The 25576-nt window shown below is 44.5% G+C and overlaps 1 protein-coding gene and 1 non-coding gene across 3 annotated transcripts in view; one reads left to right on the forward strand and one right to left on the reverse strand.

The window, feature by feature from the left end:
- The first annotated feature begins 7043 nt into the window (after positions 1-7043).
- On the forward strand, positions 7044-7147 carry LOC123324169. The gene has a single exon (XR_006539660.1). It is a non-coding gene; the product is annotated as a U6 spliceosomal RNA (small nuclear RNA).
- A 12247-nt stretch (positions 7148-19394) lies between these two features.
- STC1 (stanniocalcin 1) overlaps positions 19395-25576 on the reverse strand; it is an 11082-nt gene continuing 4900 nt past the window's right edge. Inside the window, exons 4-5 of one of the 2 annotated variants that reach the window (XM_021698868.2) lie at positions 20944-21161; positions 19395-20756 (exon numbers count right to left, since the gene is read on the reverse strand). In XM_021698868.2, the coding sequence (XP_021554543.1) occupies positions 20524-20756; positions 20944-21161 (451 nt within the window). In that variant the 3' untranslated portion in view covers positions 19395-20523. Of the gene's footprint in view, positions 20757-20787; positions 21162-25576 lie in introns of those variants that run through there. The other variant, XM_021698869.2, reaches the window with a different exon arrangement.

Raw genomic sequence — 25576 nt, forward strand, 5'->3', positions numbered from 1 at the left:
AAGCTTTTTATCTCTCCTTCAATTTTCAATGACAGCCTAGCTGGATAGAGTATTCTTGGCTGCATATTTTTCTCATTTAGTGCTCTGAATATATCCTGCCAGTCCTTTCTGGCCTGCCAGGTCTCTGTGGATAGGTCTGTTGCCAATCTAATGTTTCTACCCTTGTAGGTTACATATCTCTTCTCCCGAGCAGTAGCAGTGTATTCTTATCACCTGCTTTGAGCTAAGAATGGCATACAGTGGCTGCTTAAATTGGAAATTTTTATTGACCTTAACACTAGGGGAAAAAAATGTAACAAAGGGGGTGATCATGGTTGATCATTTGCGTACTAGTCAAAGAACTCTGTGTTTTGACCTCCAAATATAAAAATTTTAGCGGAAAATGATATACAGGAGCCTAAATTCCCTATCTTAGTATCAAATAACTTTGGAGTTGGCATGGGCATTGGAAACTCTGAGATGCTGAATGAGGTAGAGTCAGGACAAAATTCACAGCCTCTGTGCTTTATGATAATTTGCTGTTATCATCTATTTCCCTTTATTTTCTGAATTTTTCATTTCACTCTGTGAACTTGAGAAGTTTCAGAATCATGAAACTCTCCGTGTTTCTGGAATGGGTTCTTCTCTCTGTGGTATCTATAGCCTACATTACATCAAGGCCTAGTTCAGATATCACCTTCTCTATGAAGCTTCTCTGACATTTTCTGATCTCCTAAGCCATTTTTGTCTGCACCATTCTTTGAAGATTTAGTTGATACTAGGAATGGTATTCAAAACAGTGGGCACTAATTGATCAAATGGTTGCTGGCCCGCTAGCAGAGGGTCTCAGAGGCCTCCCTTTTGTCCCTTTAATTGCTAGATGATGAGGATACCTTTAAGGTCTGGGGCAGGAATCAGAATGTCCAGAGTAGCAGGGGCACAGAGATAAGAAGGCTTTGGGACAGATGCAATTTACCACTTAGAATAGAAGTAATTCAAGATTTTAATGGTCGGCATAGACGTAACAATGCATATCAGATGAATGTCATTTCTCTCTATATTAGCTTATTTTCTTAACCTGCTTTATATGGGTCAGAAATCATCTAGTCCGGGAATTCTTAATCCAGGGCCCGTACTCTAGATTCAAAGGGAGTTGATAGCTTTCACTGGATTTTTAATGGTCACATAACACAGAAAGTTTAGGAACCAGAAAGGTTTTCACCAGTGCTCACATTTATATATCAAGAAACTATAGCCAAGTGAGGTTAAGCACAAATGCTCTGCATACAGAAGTTTTCAGGGGAATGTTTGCTGCTTACTGTCCAATTTAAGTTCCCTTATTTTTTTTTTTAAAGATTTTATTTATTTATTTGAGAGAGAGAGACAGAGAGAACAGGAGGAGACGGTTGGGGGGTGCAGGAGAGGGAGAAGGAAACTCCCAGCTGAACAAGGAGCCCGATGCAGGGCTCGATCCCCCTGGACTCCAGGATTATGATCTGAGTTGAAGGCAGACACTTAACGACTGAGCACCCAGGTGCCCCTAAGTTCCCTTACTGAAGGCACCATTATTATTAATCTTACTGAAGGTAAGTGACACCACGTTGAGTGACTGTCTATATCTTTTCTTCTGCAGGGAGCCTGAGGAGCTTGCCTGCTGGGCCGGGGGTCTTGGTGGGGTGGGACTGGGGAGCTGGTGGGAGCAGTAGTTCTTACAAAATAGCAGCACTGATGCTTACACTGAAGTGACATGTCGATTAAGCAATCTACTGGGGAGATGGGTTGAGAACCTCAGAGCAAAGAGTCTATAATGAGTTGTCAGACCATGGAGAGAGGTCGAAAGCAGATATTAATAGTTTATATATTTTCTATTACATTAATAGAGCACTTTGCACGTGTTAAGCTCCAAAACCTTCACACAACCTTGTGAGGGAGAAATTGCCATGTCCCATCTTGCAGATGAAGAACTCAAGGCTCAGAGAGGACATGTAACTTGCCCAAATCCCAAACTAGAAAGAAGATCTGAGCTGACCTAGTCCTGCTCCAGTGTCTGCACTTGTAGCCACTATCTCGACCACTATCTCAACGATTGCCTCTTCAGAGTTGGGCTGTGGAACCTCAGAATGAAAAGCGAGGCAGGGTAGGTTTAGGTAAGTGGGGGAGACTGACAGATGCCTCCATCAGGAGCTGCTGCCTGGGGCTGGGATCCCAACAATCTCGAGAGAGGTTGAAAGCAACTTGTGTTATGATATGTATTTATTCATCCATGTAGGCCCTGCGCTTGGTCCTGGGGACCCAAGATGCATCTACTGCCTGGTGCTGAAGAAACTTGCAGTTCTTTCCAAAGGAAAAGAAAACTGAGAATTTAACAGTTTATCTTCGGGGTACATCCTCCCCTTTCTGAGCGTGTTCTGCCCCTTGATGCCTTTCTCCTTTCTCCCCTCCAGGGTCTAGTGCCCTCGTCCTTGGAAAGGGAAACCCTTTCAAGCCTGAGGTGTCCATTGGCCGGTGGGGCATAACCTATTACTCTTCATGGATGTCATGTTAAGCATGTTCCGTCTAGCAGCTCCCTTCGAAGCCCTGTGCCTCCCTGAAGAACCGTGGAGTCAGCACCACTACAACTAAGCCCCAAACACTCCTTCCTTATTCTGAGCCCTAGCCGTGGACCCTCATCCAGCACTGGCCTCTGGCTTTTCCTCTTCTTTTTGTGCCTGTCCCCCCCTTGGATCTGATGACAGTATTTACCTCCCCGCCGGGCACTGCCTGGCTGCTCTCCTGTGCCCCCAGCTCTCAGCTGGGTCTGGACGAGTCTGGCTGGGAAGGGGGCTGGGCTGGGTTGGCCTGTGCTTGGGCAGCTGCTCGGGCCTGGACTGGGAACAGCCAGGGGATGAGTGTGACCATTCCTGACATCCTACCAGCCTCTGAACTTCACATCCTTTATCTTATTTAATCTTCTCAATAGCCCTACATGGCTGGTATTAGTGACCTCATCTGACATATGAAGAAACCGAAGATTAGGGAGTTTAAAATTACTTGCTCATGCGCGTGCAGGTAGTGAATGGCAGAGTGGACACTAGGCCCCCGTCTGTCTGACTGCAAAGCCTCTTGGTGATATTTCCTTGCCCTAGTGCCATAGAAGCGAAAGCCCACTGTTGATCCAGGGCAGCAAAGAAGGTACTAGAAATGAGAAGAAAAGTAAAAGGCATTGAGTGGGCATTGAAATAGAGCAGCCAGAAAAAAACCCCAGCGAGGGTAAGGAAAGAACTAGAAAGTGAGACAATCACAGTGAGTGAGGCCGGAGTGCCTGAAGTGTTTTATATTTTGGCTCTGGGTCCTGTGGTTTATGGGAGGGGGCCCAGTGGGCACCCCTCAGCCATGCTTTGACCCTCACTCCTGGACCTATTCTGCTTATAGTGACCACGTCAGCTCTAACCCCCAGGACAGCACGCCAGCCTCAGCCAGCAGCCCAGGTCTTATCTCAGCCTGTGCACCATGGTCAGACAAAATGGGACCAAAGACTTGTAAGCCCATGAGCTGAGCTGGCAGCCTGAGGGAAGGCAATCTTTTCCATTAAGGGGGCGCTGTCTCAGTATCCCTAAAATCCTGCCACCTGGTAGGCATCTACCTATTTTCCATCAGCTTGGGGCTGGCCTCAGAGAGTTATGTAGGTGTAACTGGCCGCCTGGATGCTCACGTTTGGCTTTTTTCTTCTCTGCAGTTCCATTCTGGGGAGAATGGTATGCCTCCCCTCCCCTCCCCATCATTCTATGCTTCCTGGCTGAGGCGGAAAATGGAGTCTGCAGGTGGTGTGGAGGAGCCCCAGTGGCCTCAGGCTTGGCCCCCTGAGACTGGAAAGGGAAGATCCCAGCACTGTCCTGAATGGCTGACTAAGCTCAGCTCCACTCGTAGGGCTCAGGGTTGTGTTCTTCTCTGCTTCTGGGCTTTAGGCAGTGTCTTGAGAACTGCATGACAGAGACAGAGGAAACAGGTGGACACCATGTGGGCTGGAGGAAGCCCAGGGTCACCAACTCCCCCGGGGGCCGGGAGGTGATTGCTCCCTTCACAGGATGGCGTGTTAATCATCCGATGGCTGGGACGTCAGGCTGCAGAGGGAAGTCAGAGTTGGGCTTGCTGGGTTTGTGATGAGGAGTCAGTTGAGCATCGCCTAGAATCACTTTCACTTCTTCTTCGCAGCCATAAGTGAGGCATGGAAAAGGATTGACCGTTGTCATTTCTGCAGGCAAATGCACTGTTAAAGCCCACTTCAGAGGGGCTTTCTTCAAGCCTGGACCCTGCGAGCTGGAAGGGGCAGTCGGGCCAGTGCCTGGTGTTTGGCCCTCTGTCAGTGTTGACTGAGTCGTACTGGATTTTCCCAAGAGGGGATCTGAACTGCCCAAGGCTGTAGGGGATACGGGGCTGGACGAGGCTGGATTCCCAGGCAAGTGATGTCCTGCTCCATGGGGGATGGTATTCCTCACCCCTAGAAACCCTTGTCATAAATCTGATTACCAGAATGAACTGAGTGGAAGGGCAAATGCAAATAAGAATTTCCTACATGTAGTGTTATTTATTCTCCTCTGGATTTATTTAATTTTAGGGCTAACTTATCATATGTATTGTCTTTAGCACTAATGAGCATTTGGATTTCTAAGCTTTGTCCCTTGGCTGCTCTGCCAGGTTTCATTTTGTTTTGTGTGTTTGCCAGTTAATACTTTACAAACATTACATGTTCTAGGGGGTCTATATATTTGCTGGGGATGCAGTTGTTTAATGGAAAGACAAATAAGTAAGAAACAGCAGTTCTGGGATTTGAATCTTGTCTCCATCACTGATTAGATCTGTGATCTCTGGCAGGTTACTTAATCTGTAGGGATTTCTGTTTTCTTATCTGTGAAATGGGAGCTACTAAGAACCTTTTCAATGGATTACTGTGAGGATTAAATGAGATGATAATATATGCCTAGGATGGCACCTAGCACATTGTAAGCCTTCAATGAAGGTTTTTGATATTAAAAATGTTAAACTGAGGGGCGCCTGGGTGGTTCAGTCGGTTAAGCGACTGCCTTCGGCTCAGGTCATGATCCCAGAGTCCCGGGATCAAGTCCCACATCAGGCTCCCTGCTCGGCGGGGAGTCTGCTTCTCCCTCTCCCCCTCCCCCTGCTTGTGTTCCCTCTCTCGCTATGTCTCTCTCTGTCAAATAAATAAATAAAATCTTTAAAAAAAAATGTTAAACTGAGTACCCAACATCAATTTTCTTCCACTTACAAGATATTCTATTTTCTGTGTAAGGACCTCCCTGCCCCTCCCCCTGTTCTGGAATCACCAAATAGCCACTGCTCTGTAAAGTTAAATGTTCTTATATTGGTTCACATAAATGGAAATACACATCTGTATTTTAAATTAGATCACCTGGTGTTTATAGCATCTCTAGGGTATACAAAGACTTTTACATCAGTTTTGTTTAGTTTTTTATAAGCTCATTAATTTTCACAGCATTCTTACGAGACAGGGATTAGACATATTGTTCATGAATTAATGAAAGGACAGAAAAGTTTTGGCACTTGTCCAACATCACAGAGAAAAATCAGTGACAGTAGGAATAGTATGGACATCTCCAAGCTACAAACTCAAGGCCAGCTCACTCTCAGTTATGCGTGTCTTCTGGCGTCTGTAGCGGCACGTGGTGGGCGGGGTGCAGGTGCACAGGGAGCCTCTATCAGATATTGGCTCCTGACTATTCCCACCACCCTGCCCCCGGGCCAGTTTCAGTCGGATGAGAAGGAAGGGGCATCTGGAGCTATGCTGATGAAGGTCTAATGGAGACTATGAAATGCCTGACTTCCTTTTTTCCACCTTGCACACCGCTTTGCCTTCCACGATGTCTGTGTTTTCTGCCTTTCTGGAGCCAAGTTCTTCCTTTTCAAACACTCTGATCCTGGGGAAGGAGTTCTTGATTCCTCCCTTCCAGTTGATAGCACCTCAAGGCTCATCCTTAATAAAAGCCATTAAGTTCTGTTTCACAACCAAAGACATTTCAGGCATTGGTGTGGTGGTAAATATGGAAACCGTCAGTGCCATTTCCTGTGTCCCTAAAATCATATTGTGAGGCAGGGAAACTTTCTACCTCTGGGTGAGGGGTGCTGGTTGAAATCATGGTGTCAGATTCTGGGTTTCCATCGCCTTGCTCCCCCTTTGTGGCAAAAGAGGTCTGGCACTCAAGGCAGCTTTGGGATTGACTCTGGAATGACCAGGTCACCACCTCTCCCATACTTGGTCTGCCTGCTAGCACCAGTCATCTCAAACCCTGGGGTTGACTCATGGACTTTTCCTCCTCAATGTTTTCTGCAAAGCTTTATGACTTCTATTGCCTTGCCTGCTAGGTAGACTTGAGACTAGCCCTAACTCTATTTTGGCTGCTTTCACTCTGTTTTGTTTCCCTTTTTCTAGTTTCCTGGCAGCCTAGCCTTGCACCATCTCTGATTTTGCTCGCAAACACCTGTCTTGGTGCTGACTGCTTAGTCTGTCCCTTCTTGCCATAAAGTGAGAAGAAAGGGGGTAGCACAGGCTGATGGCTCACACAAGGTCTTCTGTAGAAGGTAGGAATTTGAACTGGGTCCTGATGTTTGGGTAACATCCCAGTGAGTGGAGAGAGTTGGGGACGGGGGTGGAAGGAAGTGGAAGTGCAGTGGTGCAGCATGGTGTCGTAGGAAAAAGCATTGTTGGGTGTTGGACAGAACTGGGTTCAAAGTGTGAGTGGGCTCTGGTACTTCGGAACACTAATGCAAGCTTTATGCATGTTGTAATCACAGTGGTTTCCTTGCAGAGTTTGGGTCAAACAAGAGAGGGACATTCAAGAAAATCCACAGGAAATTCTCTCTTTCCCAAACTCAATATAAGATGGAGGCTGTGGTGGTGCATGTTTGTATATGCATATGTGTACCCAACTTCTAAAGCCCTTTTTCATTATAAAAGTAATGAAATCGCCATATGATTTGTTTTTTTACTCTAAAAGAAGCAGCTTCTGAAAAATGTATGACGAGTGTTTTGAGCATGAAAAATTGCCAGAGCGCTTGCTTTGGCAGCACGTATACTAAAATTGGAATGATACAGAGATGAGTATGGCCCCTGTGCAAGGATGACATGAAAACCTGTGAAGCCTTCCATATTTTTTCAAAGGCCAAAAAAAAAAAAAAAAAGGAAAAAAGAAAAGAAAAATTGTCAGAAATGTTCTTGAGCAGATCCCTTATCTTCTCTGTACCTTGGCTTTCTTATCTGTAAAATGGGGATAGCACGGCTTGTTTCCCAGTGTTATTGGGTCTATTAAATAGTATGCTAGTGTAATGCCCCTGCTAGGTTCTCAAAGAATGAGATTTTTATGTCATTTCATGCTGCCTACAATGCTGGTTTACTTAGTAGGCTGGAGAAAGCCATAGAGAGGGCTGGTCAATTGCTCAACACTGAGCAATGAGTGTACTTCCTCTACAGGTGTGCCTGTTCCCCTGAGCCCGGGCTTGAGTGTTTTGATTGCTGGAACTTGCACACTGGGCTAATGATGACTTACCTTGCCCTTGTTAAAACTTGGCCTGGGGATATAATGTGATGTCAGCGCCTTCCCCTCCCAAGTGCCTGTGTCCCTGTCCTCTTTCCCTGTGATGATGAATTGTAGCCGTTGGTGGCATTGTACATTTAACATGAAGCATTTTTATGGAAACTCCTGTATGATGCTGAGTTCAGGGAGACTTGATGTTGGGAGTTGCTTGGGCTCTTAATTAGTATTCATCTGTTCTTGTTAATCAGATGTGCTTGTGAGCTTATGCGGACATGTTTTGTCCCAGCTCAGGGACGAAGCTGCCTTGGACAAGCCCCTTTCTCAGAAGACCTTAGCACACCACCATGTCCATCTTGCTGCTAACTACAGCTCTTTCTATAGTTATTGATCAACTGCTTTGCCACTGGGTTTTGATCTTTGTTTCTGGATTTCCGTCTTTGGACTTGAACCTCTGCCCGGTCATTGTCATTGTCTCTGGTCTTTAATTCCTAACTTCTTCGCTTACCTTTGATCTAGAAGCCTCGTTGGGCTCCATAGTTTCTCTTTAGTAAGTGAAAGTGTTGTTGGTCATTGTCCGGGTATCAATAGTTGGGTCTCTAGTACTGGAAGTCCAGGATTCTTCAATTTTGTCTTTAGCTGAATCCTTGGTAGAAGCCTTTTATAGGCCAAATTCTGCCTGACCACGTATATCCATCCATGCTGCCAGAAATGCCTTCCCGGAAGGGCTTCTAGACTCCAGACTAAATCTTGGAGGAGATACTGATTCGAAAGGTCAGGAAAAGGGTTGGGATGATGGTGACTAAGGGGGAATGGGGCCTAGACCTGCCTAAGACTCCAGGTGCTTCCGGTACAGGTGGTTCATGGATCATTCACTCTGAGCAACACTGACCAGTGCTGAAGTTTCTGGAAGTCTGGCTTTCATATAAAGGGAGATGTTGTCATGTTGGCCAACAGAGGCTTAAAGCCACAGTTTAAACATGAGGTAAGAATGATTGTTTTAAATCAGAGTTTCTTTGGGGACTGAAAACAATTTAAATTTCTAAATAAGTTAAACATTTTCTCCCTAAGTTTGTCTGTCCTAAGCATTTTGCTTGATTAGCTCTTTCTTCAGAGGAAATTCAGAGGTGAATTTCAGGCCATGCTTTACTCAAATAACTTTAATATTTCAATGTGTTCAAGTCTGTGTTTATAAATGATGCCCGGCCTTACAAAGTAGAAAGCGTATTCTCATCAGGTACCATTGTCACTTTTCCCCCTCCAGTCCTTGCCCTCAATCTGCCCCATACTCCAGCTGGCTCCCACAAATGTTAGTTAATGTCTTTCCGATAAGTGCTTCATGGGTGATCTTGCTCTCAGCCATATTTTTGGAGGAAGAGATAAAAGGAGACTGAAAAATTAAAATCAAGATAAAGCGGTCTCTCCCTTGGAATGTTATTAAGAGGATGTGGTCATTTAAAAGTACTTTTCCCTCTTCTCCTCAGTGTTTGACATCTGAAGTCATGGAAGATGCTATCACACCTTGCTTTATTAACATAGCTAGAGTCACCTGTTTTGAAAAGCCCAGCCACATTAACCTTAAACGAAAAGAAAGTGGAACAAAAGGAAAGATAAAGGGAAACTAGGTTTTGGCAGCGGGAGATGCCCGCTCTCAGCCAGGCCCTGCAGCTACTCTGTTAAATGGCCCCATGAATTTATTTTAAGGGAGATCATTTCTACTCTCCGAGTATACTGAGTCTGCCATGGTCCAGACAAGATTCAGAACCCACTTAAGTTATATAACATGTTGATCTACAGGAGAACAAAGAAGGGGGCAGAAAGTTAGGGAAGGGACTAGACGGTGAAGATGGTGAGGATTGGCTTGCTTTGGAGCCCAGGAGCACTTGCTGAGAAGGGTCAGAGGGTTCAAGAGAAGTTGACTGAGGATTATACACTAATGCCACGGCCACTGAGCCCAAGGCCACGGGCGTGTGCTGGCAATGCTGGGCTCCCGCAGGCAAGGTGAGGTGAGGCGGAGCTGGGAACTCGGGCTTTACTGCAGCTAGTAGAAGCTTTAGAGCAAGACACTGTCGCTAATTCCATTTCTGTGCACTGAGCCCCAGCCTTCTTATTTCTTGTTGTTAGAGATGAAATGTTCCTAAAAGGTGGATGGGGTGGGGGTGGTTGGAGTAGGAGTGGTTTTTTTGGGTGTGGTCACCTTCTAGCCCAGATTTTATGAGATATGCAGACTCCCAACGTCCTTCTTCATGGACCTCTTAAGTCACTTGTCAAAGCATATGTTCTGCTTTGGGGGTTGGAGACTGCCGTATTTGTTTCTCTGACAGTCTGTCACTGAGTGACTGTGGGTCCTGTAAAACTTTACTTCCAGGTCTGCTACTTCCCTTCTAGAGTCTAACGGGGCAAGTGATTTTAGTTCATTAGGATATTAAGATAGTTTGTTATTCACTAGAATAATGAGGACTGAGGAATGGGTTTGATCAAAAGTGAGACAGTTGGTTTTGCTCTGGTCCCTGAGCACAGGTAGAACATCTCCCCTACAGCAAGCTACCCTGCAAATGGTTGCCTTTAGTCGCACAGCCAAGAAAGTGAGGAGGGGGCAAAGATCGGGTGTGAATTTATTTTTCCACTTGGGAAAACAGCTCGAAGTATTTGTCATCCTGATGGCTTCATCAATGTATGGAAAGGAACAACAAATTTGTAACCTGGTAGGAAGTGTTTTTACTCATTAAAAACACTGGAAAAAGGGCACCTGGGTGGCTCAGTCGGTTAAGCATCTGCCTTTGGCTCGAGTCATGATCCCAGGGTCCTGGGACTGAGCCCCGCATCAGGTTCCCTGCTCGGCGAGAAGCCTGCTCACCCACCCCTCTGCCCCTCTCCCCTGCTTTTGCTCTCTCTCTCAAATAAATAAAGTCTTTAACATAATTAAAAAAAAAACACTGGTAAAAATTTTGAGCTGTTATTATTTTGTAGGAGTGAAGGGGATTATTAGTCCTGGACCATGATGAATACAGAGCCTGGCACTTACTAGGAACTGGGTAATGATGCTGCATGATATGTGAATTGCCTTGACCTTGAGTTGTGTGATTCAGCAGTTTTCTTGGAACAGACACGTATCTTTTAAATATCAAAATTGTTGGATGTATATATGAAGAGCTGTCAGTTAAATATGACAAGGGCGTTTGCTACTTTGAACAGGACATTTATATAAATGTATATGGTGAGACCATGGTATTAATATTTTGGATGTTTTAAGGTAAAAATAAATTAGTTTTACAGCAGTAAGTGACTGATTTGTTTAAGGCTTGCTTTTCGATTTTGATTCTTTAAAATTTTATTTTTGTCTTATTATAAAAATAGCACATTGTAGAAAAAAAAAAAAAACCATGCTGCAAAAGACAAAGCCAAAATGGCAAGCAACTCTTTTTTTTTAAGATTTCATTTATTTATTTGAGTGAGAGAGAATGAGAGATAGCACGAGAGGGAAGAGGGTCAGAGGGAGAAGCAGGCTCCCCGCTGAGCAGGGAGCCCGATGTGGGACTCGATCCCAGGACTCCAGGATCATGACCTGAGCCGAAGGCAGTCGCTTAACCAACTGAGCCACCCAGGTGCCCCGGCAAGCAACTCTTTAAACAAAAACAATTACTATCAACATTTTATTATGTAACCTTCTAGCCACATGAAACTGCACATACTACATACATGGCTGGAACACACAGTGAGAGAAGTAGGATGGGTTTGAATTGATTGGCAAGAGATAGTCTGAAAAGCAAGAAGTGGCCAAATTATCTAGCATTTTATGTTATATTCAGTGTGTGCAGTGTGCATCTTTTTCTGATGTTTAAGAGTTGCCATTGATGGTTTCTAAGCAGTGGAGTGACAGAATCAGATTTCCTCCCTGCAAAGGAGGGAATGCATTTGGGGGCAAAGGGAGGGCATTCCTGAACGCTGAGAGAGAATTTAGGAGGCTTTTGAGAATGAGGCCTAAGTTAAGACAGTAGCTATGTGAATGTGGATAAATGGACAGATTAGAAAGACAATTAGAAGGAAATCTATTTGCTAAGAGGGGAAGGGGGCAAGAGTCAAAGACTGTATTCAGGTGGATGGAGATGTAATTCTGTGAGTTTGGGAAAACAGATAAGGAGAAAGTCTCTCACAATGAAGGAGGTTTGGAGAATTCAGTTTTGGATATGTTATGTTTTGAGTGCCTATTGTACATCAGAGAGGAAGTATCCAGTTGGATTTGTGTTGGATATGTGGATCATTTTCAAGGGAAATACTGTTTTGGAGTTATTAACATATAAACAGGAATTGAAATATGTGAGTAGATATAGTGCTAAAGGAGAGTACGTAGGAGGAAAAGAGAAGAAGGGCCAGCACAGAAATCTGAACAACTCCATCATCTCAGGAATGGGAAGGGGAAGTAGAGACTGAGAAGCGTTGTCACGGAGGGCCTTTTATGGAGGACAGAATGTTTATCAGTGCCAAATGGAGCAGATGAATCACATAAGATAAGGATTTTGGATTTAGCAACAGGAGATATTTTGACCTAGTTTAGAGTCATTTCAGGGAAGGTGGACGCCAGATTCTAAAGAATCAAAGAGTGAATGGAAGGTGAGGAAATGGAAATGAAAGCAGACATCTCTTTAAAGAAGATGGTGTGGTTACGAGAGTCAGAGAGAGAGAGAGAGAGGCAGCTGAAAGAAAAGCAGCACTGAGAGGAGGGAGGCATAAAGGGAGAGGGGCACCTGAAGGCCAGGGATCTTGCATGAGGGGGAACGGGGCTGGGATCCAGACCTCAGGTGGATTCATTATTCTGAGACAGGAAGAGAGATTCTGCACCTTTCGTGGCAAGGAAATATATAAAAGGATATATGTAGATGGCTATGGTGGCAGGGAACTGAGGGACATCTCCCGTGGTGGTTTCTATTTTGTCTGTGCAGTGGGAGGCAAGATTTTCTGCTGGGCATTATTAGGGAGGTGGCTGGGTGGGACTGGAGAAGGTTTTAACCATTGCTATGGAGAGTGGAAAAGGGAGCTGAACAGGGATGGAGAAGAAGATTCCCAGGCAGCACTGAAAGTCCTATTAAGCTGGAAGCTGATCAATTTTAAGTGACACCAAATCTGTGCATGGCCTTCTGATCTTCTTCTCTAGCTGAGGGTTGGGATTTTTCCAGTTGAGTGTGACAGAGATTGATGGGGCAAGCTATTTGAGGGTGATGCAACTGCGTGGTTGAAGTGATTAACCATGTGGAGAAGGCTGAGCAGAGAGGATAAAGATAGGACAGGTTTTGGGAGATCAGGAGAATGCAGAAAGGTCAAGGGCCTGAGGTCAGAGGAAGGTTAAAGAACTGATACAGTGCAAATAAGTGAATAGGAGAGCCATAAAGGAAGGATGTTGCAGTCAGAGATTCTGGATTTAAGATTTCTGAATTGTACCATTGTCAGAAAAGGCTAATATTTAATACATTTTGGTATGATAATGACCAATCAGAGTAAACCACAGCCATACTGGGGTGTGCCTCCTGATTCCAGAGTTTGGCTATGAGGTGGAGCTGAGGAAGGACTAAGAATTTGAGCACTGGATGAAGCATTCTCATGAATATTGAATTTGTCCAGACCGATGAGGTGACTTGAGAGTGAAAAGGACCATCACGAGCCTGTTATCAATATCTTCTACAAGGCAGTTCCTCTCCATATCATTCCAGAGTATACTTGGCCTGGGTAACAGTGACAAAGAGAGGAGGAAAGTGGGGTAGCCAGATGGCCTATCTCAGTTCTTTGGGACTGCTGTAACAGAGTTCCATGGACCGAGTGACTTATGACCATCACAAATTTATTTCTCATAGTTTAGAGAAGTCCAAGTCTCATAGATCTTGGAAGTCCAAGATCAAGATGGTGGTAGATGTGATGTCTGGTGAGGGGCCACTTCCTGTGCATGGATGACTGTCTTTTCGCTGTGTGCTCCCACGGTAGAAGGGCTGAGCAAACTCTTTCAGGTCTCTTTTATCAGGATACTAATCCCATTCATGAGGGCTCTACCCTAGTTATCTCTCAAAGGCTCCACCTCCTAATACCATCACCTTAGGGGTTAGGATTTCAGCATATGAATTTTCAGGGAGACACAAACATTCAGCACCTAGCAGCCTAAGCCTTAGTAGGTCAGCAGTTTTATAGAACAGTGGCAAAATCAGTCTGGAACAGCATTGGGACAAAGTGGCCTCTGGGCCCTACTCATCAGGCTTGAGATTTGGAAGAATAACTACTTGGGAAGATGGCAAGGGACAATGATTTTTGAGGAATCGGGTTTCAGAAGAGAAACTGAAGGTGATATTAAAAGAGAAGGTGAAGATAATTACCTTGGAATGGGCAGATTTGGGAAGGAGGATAGTAGTAGGAGGCTCATTCAGGGAGAAGGGGCATAAAGCATTAAAAAACATGTGGACATTCAATGAGAAAGTTATATGAATTTTTTAAAGTTGATTTGATTATTTTTTAAAACTGAAATTCATCTGTACTGTATACTATTAAAGCTATTTGAAAAAAAAGAAAACGTGGATGGGAGGGGCTAGACATTGGCTAGATCTTGAGTGGTGACTTTGGATGACCAGGTAGAAGGCATGAAAGGATTAGCAAACTGCAGGCTTTTCAAATAGTCCTAGAAGTCTCCTGATGGATAGGGGATGGGGAAGGGACGAGCTCAGGCCTGTGCGGAGGGGGTGAGCCATGGCCTGGAGTGACTGTGTTTCTAGGAAATCCCAAGACAGATGAGCAGGCTGTCATGGAATTGGTTCCAAGATTTTGACCAAATGTTGGAAACCCTGATGGTCTCTGTGGGACATATACTGTATCTGGTTTTACTAAAGCAGAGTATACTTGCAGTATGACTTAACTGTGCTAGAGTTGAGAATAGCATTCTGTCCTCAACTGGAAGCCACAAATCCCTTATTACACAGTGGGGAGCAGAGCTGCATTTCATTGGCAGGCAGGGGTCTGAATTAGTGAGTTCTCAGCTTAGCCTGCTGCACGCTGCCTCCAGGTATGATGTCAAGTAGCACATAGCTATTCAGCTGATAACTTAGTCAATAATTGGGCTTCAGTTAGTTATTTGAAAAGTGGAGTGATGTGCATTGCTCTTCAACTTTATAGTAGAGTGGTGGGGTAGGCTTAGCCAATGCCTCACTCTGGCACTCAAATTCTTCTTGGGGTAAGATATCAAAGGGCCATGGGGAATTCAGTTCATGGCAGAGCTTGAGTATAGGGAAGAAGAATTAGTGAATTGAGGGCTATTATGAGAATAACTGTATGACAAAATAACTAAAGATATAAGAAAACAAAATGTAGTTTGCCTTGCAGATGGTCATATTCCTTCTGTGTTCTAGCTCTTTAGTATGATGCTTTGCACAAAGTTAGCAAATATCTAAACATGTTTGTTGATGAGTCTTTTGTTGCTCAGGTTACCAGGAGAAAGTAACAGCAAGTGTAAACTTTTATCAGGGCTAGTGCTGGAAAGAAATAGAATTATGTGGTGTTGTTATAAGCTGGCAGACTTAAAAGATACCCAAATGGCACCTGGAATTAATTTCTCTACTCACCATGGCAACATGCCCTGCATGCCCCAGCATACCCTGCTATTGCTGCTAAGGCTCAGCATTCTACTGGAGGAAAAGTCATAGATTAGTTGGTGGGTAATGGAATCCTTTCCTTTCCTTCTTCCCTCCTTCCCTCCCTCCCTCCCTCCCTCCCTCCCTCCCTCCTTCCTTCCTTCCTTCCTTCCTTCCTTCCTTCCTTCCTCTACTCACAGATGCTTAGCTCATGCTGCTTTGTGTTAAGCACCGGAACACAAGGATAACCAAGTCCTCTCTCTTTGCAAGCACTTTGCAGTGCAGTTGGCTATAAGCTTGGCCATGCAGGGGAAAGCTTCCCAGGTGACATGGGCTTTGGCCAATGAAAAAGAGTTTGGGGAGAAGAATATTCATTAGAAGGAATGATACATGTGAAGTAATATGTGAAGGTGATGAGGCAGAAAAGATAATGGTGGGCCTAGATTTTGAGGGGCTTCCATTTGAAGTCAAGATGCTCAGTTGTCCTCTAGGCAATGGGGGGCTACCAAAGCAAGGACAGGAAATGATCATGCTTGCACTTCAGCGACATCCTTGTAGTGGCCGTGTGGAGTTTCTCGGAATGAGGAACTGACTCCGGTATATTGAAACAGCTGGAGCCTTGCCACTCAAAGCATCCATTGTGGAGCATCAACATCACCTGGGAGCATGTTAGAAATGCAGGCTCTGGGGCATCACTCAGAAGGACTGAATCATTTTAATGAGATTCCCCAGTGACTTGTATGCACAGTAAATCTGAGAAACACCGATTCAGGAGTTATGCTGGTAGCTCTTAGGGCGTTCATGCAGGTCCCCTGGGAGGGACAACCTGATCTGTTCTCTTATTCCACAGATTCGCAGACAGTTCCATGATCTTTTCAACTCCATTTTTGAAAGGCTGATAGAAATTCAAAAAATTTTAAGTATATTTCAATGATTTGAAAAATTCTATCACTTTAAGCCATGGCTTTTCAAAACATTTTAATCATGGACTCTTTTTTTTTTCTTTTTAAAGATTTTATTTTTTAAAATTATCTTCACACTCACCGAGGGCCTCGAAATCACAATCCCGAGAACAAGAGTCATATGCTCTGCTGACTGAGCTAGCCGGGCACTGCATGGGCTCTTAATGTGTGAATGGCTTCAGGAGGGCACATAGGAGAATATCTTATCTATGCTATTTTATTTCTTAAGCTTGGTGATGGGATACTGATGATCATGTATTATAATCTGCCATTTTGGGTAAGTTGTAATATTCCATCATTCTAACTCATAAGATCTTGATTAAACAGTAATGTTTAGTGATCTACAAAAGAAGCCCAAGTGGCACCTCAAGACTCATGTCAGGGGTGGGAGTAAAATCTAAATGATGGTGATAGTATGCACGTAAATAGTATAGTTCCATTTGTTGAGTGAGCAATAAATCCTGTTTGTGGGGGAGCTTGCTATGTGCTAGACACTTTACGTGCTTTATATATAACTCATTTAATTGCTCAAGACTCTAGGAGGTAGGACCTCTTACTTATCTCTGTTTCATAGGGCTATTTTCATAGCTGAAAAAACCCAGGTGTGAAGGTGTCAGACACTTGGCGCAAGGGCACAGAGATAGTCGGGGAATTAGGGTTTACATTCGGATTAAGGAAATCTCAGGTCTCAGTTCTTAAACACTAAAGTGTAGTAAGCAGCCTCTCTGCATACACGGACGTTGACAGAAGACTGAGGATGAAGGCTCAGAATGAAATCAATGTATTCTTTATCCTGGGCCTGGTCAGAGAAAAGCAAATCCAACATAGTTTTGGCCTCATAGTGACAACTTTAAATATTCATTAGCTGTCCTGGGCCCCTCCGAACTTGGGAAAATGCAGTCTGGAGGCTATTGAGAAAAATGTCCCCATTTGAATTTACAATGTAGAGAAAATCCACTAATTAAAAAAGAACCCCAAACTATATCAGAACTCTCCTTGAAAAAACTACACCCCATTAACCCTTCCCCGCTTTTCTGTGACTGAACTTGTAACCATCCTTCAAGACTCAGATAAATGTCATTCTGCTGTGAATCCTCTCCCCGCTTTTTCAAGATGGGAAGTTCCCTCCTTTTGCTCTCATCCCCTTTCCTGGGTGGTAATAGCTGCCACTTAGTGAGCAATCCAGTGTATTGGACATGTAAACACTTCACTTATTTTCTTTTAAGAGCCCTATGGATAGTTATCACTACCCTCTTGCACAGAGGAAGAAACTGCTGCATCTTGAGATTAAGTCATCTGACATCATGCAGTTAATAAGTAGCAGAGCCAGATCTCAAATCCCCCAAGTCCGACCCCAGAGCCAGATCCTCATCGCCACAGAACCATCTGCCTCCCTTGTCACACTGATTTAATTGTCTTTTTCCCCCTCTCCCGAACTCCTTCTAAAAGTTATCAAGGATATCCTGCGTCTGTGTGCTTTTGCAATGCTAGGACCACATCAGTGACTGAACATGGGTGCTTCCGGTCTGAGCACAGGGTGGAGGGCAAGGTCTGCTAGAAAGTGAGAACAGCGTAAGTAAAGGCCTGGAAGGGAAAGAGAGCACAGGCCTTAGCAGAACTGCTGTGCTGCTGGAGCCTGGAGTTCACTGCTTGGGAGGAAAGGTGAATCTTGAGGCCGGCGAGCCGAGTGGTGTCCCGACCATACAGCTTCTTTGAAGTCTGTGAGTTTGGCTTGCGATTTTATTGTGAGGGTAATGGGAGCCACCAAATGGTCTTGAAAGGAAATTTGGAAATGTTGACTTAAACTACATTCGTTTGCATATTGGCACTTAATCTGTGACTTTAAAGAAATTAATCGGCTGTTAACTTCATGTTCAGAAAGTCTCATTCAAGAAGTTTTCAAAGAATAACAATGAAAGACATTGGGGAGAAAAAAAGCCAATAAAATGTAACACTTTATTTTTATTATTATTATTTTTTTATCTTAGAAGGAATTCACCAAAGGCTTCATATTATGCTATGGCATCTTTAATTATAAAAATAAGCAAATAAAATAACTTGCATCTGTCATTACCATGATATGTTTCATAACCTTTATATGCACATGGAGCTTAAAAATGTAATTTAACAATAAATAATGACATATACCAGATATGCTCACTGTTTATTCCAGTACTCAGCCAAAAACCTAAATATCATTTAAATTATAAATACATAATGCAAATATAATGGCACAAAAATGTCTAAAGTGCAACCAAATCACAATAGAAGAATCATGCAAACTGGTCTAGGTCAGCCCCCGAATCACTCTGTGCAGCAAACACAAGACGAAGCTTTGGAAGTTTAAAGGGGGGTTTGGAGGGAGTGGGATGGGATGAGGAAAAGAGAAGCAAAAAACTAGCAACACTGTGAGAACTGCTTCTTTCCGTATGTGTAGATATATGTATTATAGATACATATAGAAGTATCATTGTGGGGAGAAAAGGGGGGTACCACGGTTTGAAGAGGTCACAGCAAAAAGAGAGAATCTACTGGGACTGAAGTAAGAGAGAATTTTGCTAGGAATACTCGTGAACTACTTGTCGCATTGGGGTCCTGGCTTCGTGGGTTTGCGAAACGGACATGACACACAAACTTGAATAGCTTTTCTGGTTCGGAGAAGTCAGCCTGGCCTGGGGGTGGGGGGCCGGGGCAGGAAGGGCGGGGAGTGGAGAGTCAACTTAGCGTATGGTCTACCTGATTTCCAAGAGGCTAAGGCAGTGTCCATATGTTTGGGGACCTGGGGATGGGACAGTTCTGAGTATAAAAATGCTCTTAACAATCTGATGTCAGCACGCTTCGAGGCGGTGTGGGGACAAAGGCGGCGGCGCGTGTACCGCTGCTGCTGGGTCTGCTGCGATTGCTCTTGGTCCTTGAGCAGCACGTTACTGCTTTTAAAGGCTTTATGGTAAAGTTGTATTGCTTTTCATTTTCTTCTGGAGATGTGCCCTCCCTCCTCCCACCTGGATCCCTATCACTCGGTTTGGTCAAATCTTGAGTTTAACCTAGTGAGAGTCAAGCACCAATAGTTTCTACCTAAGCAAGTTTGGAGTGGCCCCTATAGTCCTACCCCTCCTCCTTCCTCCTCCCTCGACATTGACCTTTGGTGGGCAGTGACGCTCTTAAGGGACTGTTGGGTTCAAGGACGGTGACCCTGAGAAACTACTGTTGTTCATAGATAGGTTAATCATTTGGCTTTGGTGGTTGCCATCTTGTAAACATCACGGCAGAAATAATCAAACCACCAGCTCTGTTTCCCTCTTTCTTTCTTTTTTCTTTTTTTTCCTTTTTCCTTTTTTTTTTTTTTTTTTTTGGGTTTTTTTGTTTTTTTTTTTTGCGATCCTACAGAGATAGCCCAGCTGCCAGGACTACTTTGGCAGGCAGTGTGCTACAGGACAAAAATGTAAGAGGAGTCTATTAAGGCTGGACAGCCCAGGGTTCTTTATACCCCCTCAGCCCCAAGTCCCCGGAACTGAAGACCCAAAGGCTGACTGACTCGTTCCTGACTGACTTAAGGGAAAGTCTCCCACGCCATCATCGGTTCACCGATGAAAGGTGGTGGGCGAGTCAGGAACTGCCACTTCCCAAGATAGACTAGGCCTTATCACACTCACTGTAAGTGGTCCAAGCCCAAAGGGATGCTCTTTTGGGTTCCTGTGATTCCCGGATGGATATGACAGAGCCGTTTCAGGAGAGATCAAAGTCAAGAGTAGCCTCTGAGTTGAGGTGGGCTGGGAGATTAACATTTTACCCGGGGTCCTTCAGACAAACCTGTTGGTTTTTCCTATCTCATACAGGCCCATCTTAAGTTTTGATGTTGAATAAAACTACTTCTACCCCCTTAGTTATAAAAAAGGCCACAAGGAGCATTTATGTGGATATCTGGAAGTGAGATAGTTAATTCCATTCCCAGGAAAAGAAAAATAAAGCTAAGTTACAAAACTAAATCTATATGCAATAAAGTTATTATATACTGCTTTGTTTAAGCAGAGTCCTCTGGAATTTATGTACAGTACATTAGTTTTCAGCTATTTATATTCCACAGTTAGACCTTAAGATTCTCTGGTTTTAAGACAATTGTTAAAGATACTTTTAAAGCTCTGAGCAGTTACAGTACATAAAGATGTTAGCTTTTTGTTTTTCATTAGATGCAAGAAGATGCAGGCTCAAAGCCCGGTTGAAGAGCCAGGGTTGAGCAATTTGGTAAATGTGTTGGAAAGGAAATTATACACTGGAGGATCAAGACCGTAAGACACTAGCTCATGAGAGATCAAGAATTCAAACACGACATTCATATTCGTCCATGGCCAGCACAGATTCATCACACGAATTCCATTTAACACCTTTATGGGCATTTAAGACATGCATTTAAATTAAGTCGCTTCTCATCAGCTAACTCTACTGGGGCAACCATCTTAAAGGGCCCCACAGCTTCCAATGACAATGACTGGGCCTTATGCAAATGCTTTGTGTTTGAGAGGAGTCTGAGGGGACCTGGGGAAGGAACGTGATAAAAGAGGGTACTTTCTCCTGCTGAGAGGCAGAAAGATCACACATATTCTGTCTGTGGGAATGCTGCCATCGCAGAATGTTGGGATATTGATTACAGAAGCCTCGTTTCATGCAATTTTCTGGAAGGGGAATAGAAAATAGGAACTACTTAAAAAAAAAAAAAAATCAAACCAGGCACAGTACACTCAAAGTCGATGTGTGAACACCTTTAAAATGATGCTAGTCTGGCGAGGCTGTGAATACCTCTCCCTGCTTATGCACTCTCATGGGAAGTGCGTTTGATGTGGGAGGGAGAGGCCGCCTCACCTCGGAGGTTCCTGAGGAGGACTTTCAGCTTCTGTGGCTCGCTGGTGCGCCTCCTGTTGAAGTCAGCTCGTGGGTGTGTTTGGGCACAGTGATCCGTCTGCAGGATGTGAAAGAGGCTGGCCATGTTGGGCCCAATTTTCTCCATCAGGCTGTCTCTGATGGTGCTCACCGTGTCTTCGTCACATTCCAGGAGGCTTCGGACAAGCCTGTTATAGTATCTGCATTGAGGAAAGAGAGCACATGCAACAGTCAATCAGGGAGGGCAAGGCAAGACCCGGCCTTTCATCCGGGCTGCAGCCGACACCCATCCCCAGTTGCCCTAACCATGCAAATCCAGATGGTTCATCAGCTGAAGGTGGCTTTCGGCTCTAACTTTTATGCAACGTTCCCTAGTTTGCCACGGGACGTGAGACAGCTGTCGAGTTTAATGCTCAGGAGACTTAGGTGACACTTTGTGAAGAACTGGCTGCCAACAATGTCTAACAGTTTTAGAGACACACAATCGTATAGCTGGAGGGGATCACAGAGGTCATACAGTAGTTATATATCATCATCTCACTTTATAAAGAAGAAACGAAGGTGGGAGAGCTGCAGTGACTTGTCTAAGGTCATGTGAAGGGTTAGTGGTAGAAGCAGGACTTAGTCAAATATGTAATGAGGTGAGCCCAGCCCTGGTGAGACTGTTAGATGAACAGTCACGCACATGCATTTGCCGGTATTTTGATGCATCTTTGCGATCCGCCTTTTGCTCGGTGGTGTGTGTGCAGGCGGACTGGCACACGAAGGTTTCGGACTAAACTTGTATTTTTAAAGGAGGCCACTGCCTTCAGTGTCTTGTGCATTTTTCTATTCGATTTAACTTCCCTACCGTATACTCAGTAGCCTTGCTAACGGCCATTGACTGATCCCATTCTCAGTCTTCCTTCCAAGGGACATTGTAGTCAGAAGGCCAGATGCCAGGCAATGAGGACCCTGAAGTGGAGGGACTGCGGGTCCCTGATGGTTGCTGCTTCAGTAATTCCAAAGTCTTCCCCTACTGCTCTAGCTTTTGCTGGCCTCTTCCTTTTCTGAGCATTTTACAGACACTTGGTTAGCATCACAAAGGTCAGCATGCCCTGCTCGACTGTTAACTTACTGAAGGCAGGATCTGTGTCCTTGTTCTTTGTAACCCTCATGTGCCGGCGTCCTAGGGCTCTGTTGCCTGCTCACTGTCCATTTGGTGATTTATTTTGTGGTCATGGAGGAAATGGGGAGTTTGAGAAATAATAATTCTCTCCAATAAGTCAGGATTTCAGAAAGAGAAATTAGAGGTAGGTGTGGTTGGGTCTTACCCCAAAAAACTCGTGTTTGGTACCAATCACCTTCGTCTGAGGTGCAAGTTCTTTAGGCAAACGGAACGCTGCGGCTAAGTGTTACGGCTCAGACACAGACTGATACTGACAGCATATGAATTCCTTGTCCTGCTCATCGGGGAGACAGTTCAGGTAATTTTCCAATTTGAGTTGGGATGTGTTTGCTCCGTTTTGAGGTGGCACTTGTCAAAACCCATTAGCTCTGTGTTCACTAATAAGAGACTCTCCTGATGACAGTGACCTACAGTATTGATGTGGAGAGACTCTTTCCCCAGAGGAGCCTGCAGGTCGCTGGGGCCACAAGATCTTCCATGAAAAGAAACCTGTTTATTTTTAACTCACCTCACAGAGCACAGGATCAAACATCCTTCCAGAATAACTTAACCCCCCAGAGAGGTCCTTTCAAGGATGTACGGTAAACAGAGTGGAACACGGGTAATGAAGCAGAGCGGTCACCCTCCTGCGAGTGAGCAGAATGAAGCTGGGGGCCCCAAGCAAAGTGCCGTTGTCTGGGTCTCGGACACAGTCCTGGCTCTACCCCTCCCCCGAGGGAGGATTATATCCAGCTGTTGTTAAAATTGGGATTCTCTGGCACAGAAACACATTTTCCAACCCTTTGGAATTATAAAGCACATGAGTCAAAGCAGATTTCACTTGGATGGGGAAATGGGGAGAAAAATGGTTTTGGAAAAACTGAGAATAAACTACTTTGTACCAACAGCTTCAGATATCTACACACCCACATAGATCCCCAGGCACCTCTTTACTCTTGGGCTCTGCGAGGACATGGGTCCCCTTGATCTCTGCATCTGTTTTACAGGGTGATTAGATCTTACAGAATAAGGTTTCTGATCTCTCACCCTTCTGACCCCCAACCAGGACTTTATAACTTAGAAGTTAACCCTTCCATTTCTAGAAAGAACTGTCCACAACAGATTGCCCTCCCCTGCCCCCAGATGAACTGCAGAAGACGGTCTCTCCTTAGCTCAACACTGAAAGCTCTTGCCTGGGTGAGGAAGTCTTAACACCGGTAAGGAAACTAAGCCTCGCCTCTTTAAGGCCACATGTGTCCCTTGGGCCCCACTCTCCCTGTCTGAGGGCTTCTATCTTTTCTGTTGCTTTCTCTGCTTGCCCAGATAGGACACCTGTTCTTGGTGTTTCTCCATGATGGCCTTGTCAGCCCGACCACCCTTAGTGACTGTCCCCAAATCTACCCTTAGCTTCTCTAGTGGAGCTTTGTGAACCCAACAAGGGCAGGCTAAGAGTGCTTGTTGGAATAGAAGATGTCCATGGCTCCATTAGCAGCTCCTCCAAGTCTGGAAAACCTGTCAACCTGTCCGGCCGCCTTGATGCCCACATCATTGGCCAGAGTGAGTGCCAGTTTAATCCCGCGCCTCTCCATTAAGGGCTGGAATACACAGGAAGGGCGCTGACCTCTGGGATTGTGTGGATTAATGAGACAGACCTTTCCTATCTAGAAGTCACCAAGTGAGATTTTTTAAGAGAGTGCGTCTCCAGCAAAAGTTGACTTGGCAATTGTCATGTATTTAATCTAGACACCATCTTGTACCAACTGTTCATGTCACTATAGCTGTTGGTAAGATATGCCTTCTCTTTGAGAAGAGAATGTACACAAATGCAATCGTTGATCACCACGGGGCACATTTACTCAATTCTCCTTGGTATTCTATTTTTTTTTTTTCTATTTTTATTCCGCTTGGATTGTGGATATTTCCTATAGGTTCTACTGGTTGCCATTTTTGAAGTAAGAATCAAATGGCTTGGTGAATTCAAGGCCACATGCGTTCTAGGCCCAGCTCTGTCATTCACTAGCTGGGTGACCTGTAGCGGGTCACTTTCCTCTCTGGGCCTCTGTTCTTTAAATCAGCACAATGAGGTATTTAGTCTAGATAACCTCTGTGATCATCTCCAGCTATGACATTCTGTGTTTCTAGGGATTTGATATATATATTCCTTCTTAATTTAACAAAGATGGTGCAGGTCTGCTTGAGGACCATCTTCTGCAGGAAGACTTAGGACTAGTTAAGGAGATTCCTTTCTTCACCTTTATAGGGGATGGTGGGATGTGCTGCAGGGACTTGGTGGGCTAAGGGTTCTGATCACCCAGCCTGAAAGGACTTTTAAAGCATGTTTCTTTTTCCCACTTTGAAAATTCCCTCACAGACTTTTTTTTTTCTTGGTAAAGAATAAGATCAGATATTCTCCATAGCTACTGTTTCAGCCATGCTTACCCAAATACACACATACTGCCTAGGAACGTTCTGTGTGAGGGTTTATAAATAGTCCTTTGTTTCCCTTGATCAATATTATTCTTCTGTTTCCTGTTCCCTATCCATGCCCTAGAGAGCTGGAAGCTTCGTCAGTTTTCCCACTCTGGATCTGGATTGGTCTGATTTCTTCCCAAGCCTCACACTGCTCAGCTTGCCTGATCAATTTTGCCTGCTTTCCCTCAGGGTTGAGAGAGCAGTTTGTAAATTCAGCCAGGGGGGACATCCAGCTCTCCTTTCCCTTCTGAGCATGTTTCTCTCACGGAAAACATCCCTGTTCTGGCTCCTGGTCCAGTCACAGGCTTTTGGATTCTCCCAGGCCCAAATCTCATGCTAGATAAGTCACAGGAAGGTGGAATGAACCTGTAACTACTTCCCTTCACAATTCCGTGCCAACTGGCACAACTTCGTGTGTATCTGTGGTGGGGCAGAGGCTGGGAAAGCAGGATGTTTCAGGAGAGTGAGGAGCTTAAATAGAGCAAATCAAGCCCAGCAGGGAACCGGAAATCTCTACAGTTCTGAGCAGGAATAATATTAGCCAGTTGAAGTGAAATAATTGAAGAAAGAGATGCATGGAAGATTCTGGTCTTCAAAGGATGGCCACTTTTCCCCACTTTCCTAGTAAGTGTGATTTCCCTGTGATGGAAAAGGGAGATGACAAGACTCCTTGTGACCATTTGCTAAAGGTGGTAAAAAGGAGACCCCCACCCCCCTTGAAAGGAATAGTGGCCTGGATTAAAAACTCCTATTACTAGTCTCTTCTTAGATATTTAGGATCACCAGTACAGAATCTATATCATACTTTCTATAAGACCTCTCCCTTCATAATGGAAGATATGATCTCAGTTGAAATAGAGAGGTTCATATTGCCTCCAAATTGGTTATTTGCTGTAAGTCACAAATTGTCACAGGATCCTTAAAGATCTAGACTTATAATAATGGTGCTGCCACCATACCCCTGCCCCCCAGTTACTACCACACAAATATATACTT

This window comes from Neomonachus schauinslandi, chromosome 2 (genome assembly GCF_002201575.2).
Source record: "Neomonachus schauinslandi chromosome 2, ASM220157v2, whole genome shotgun sequence".
NCBI classification, from domain to species: domain Eukaryota; kingdom Metazoa; phylum Chordata; class Mammalia; order Carnivora; family Phocidae; genus Neomonachus; species Neomonachus schauinslandi.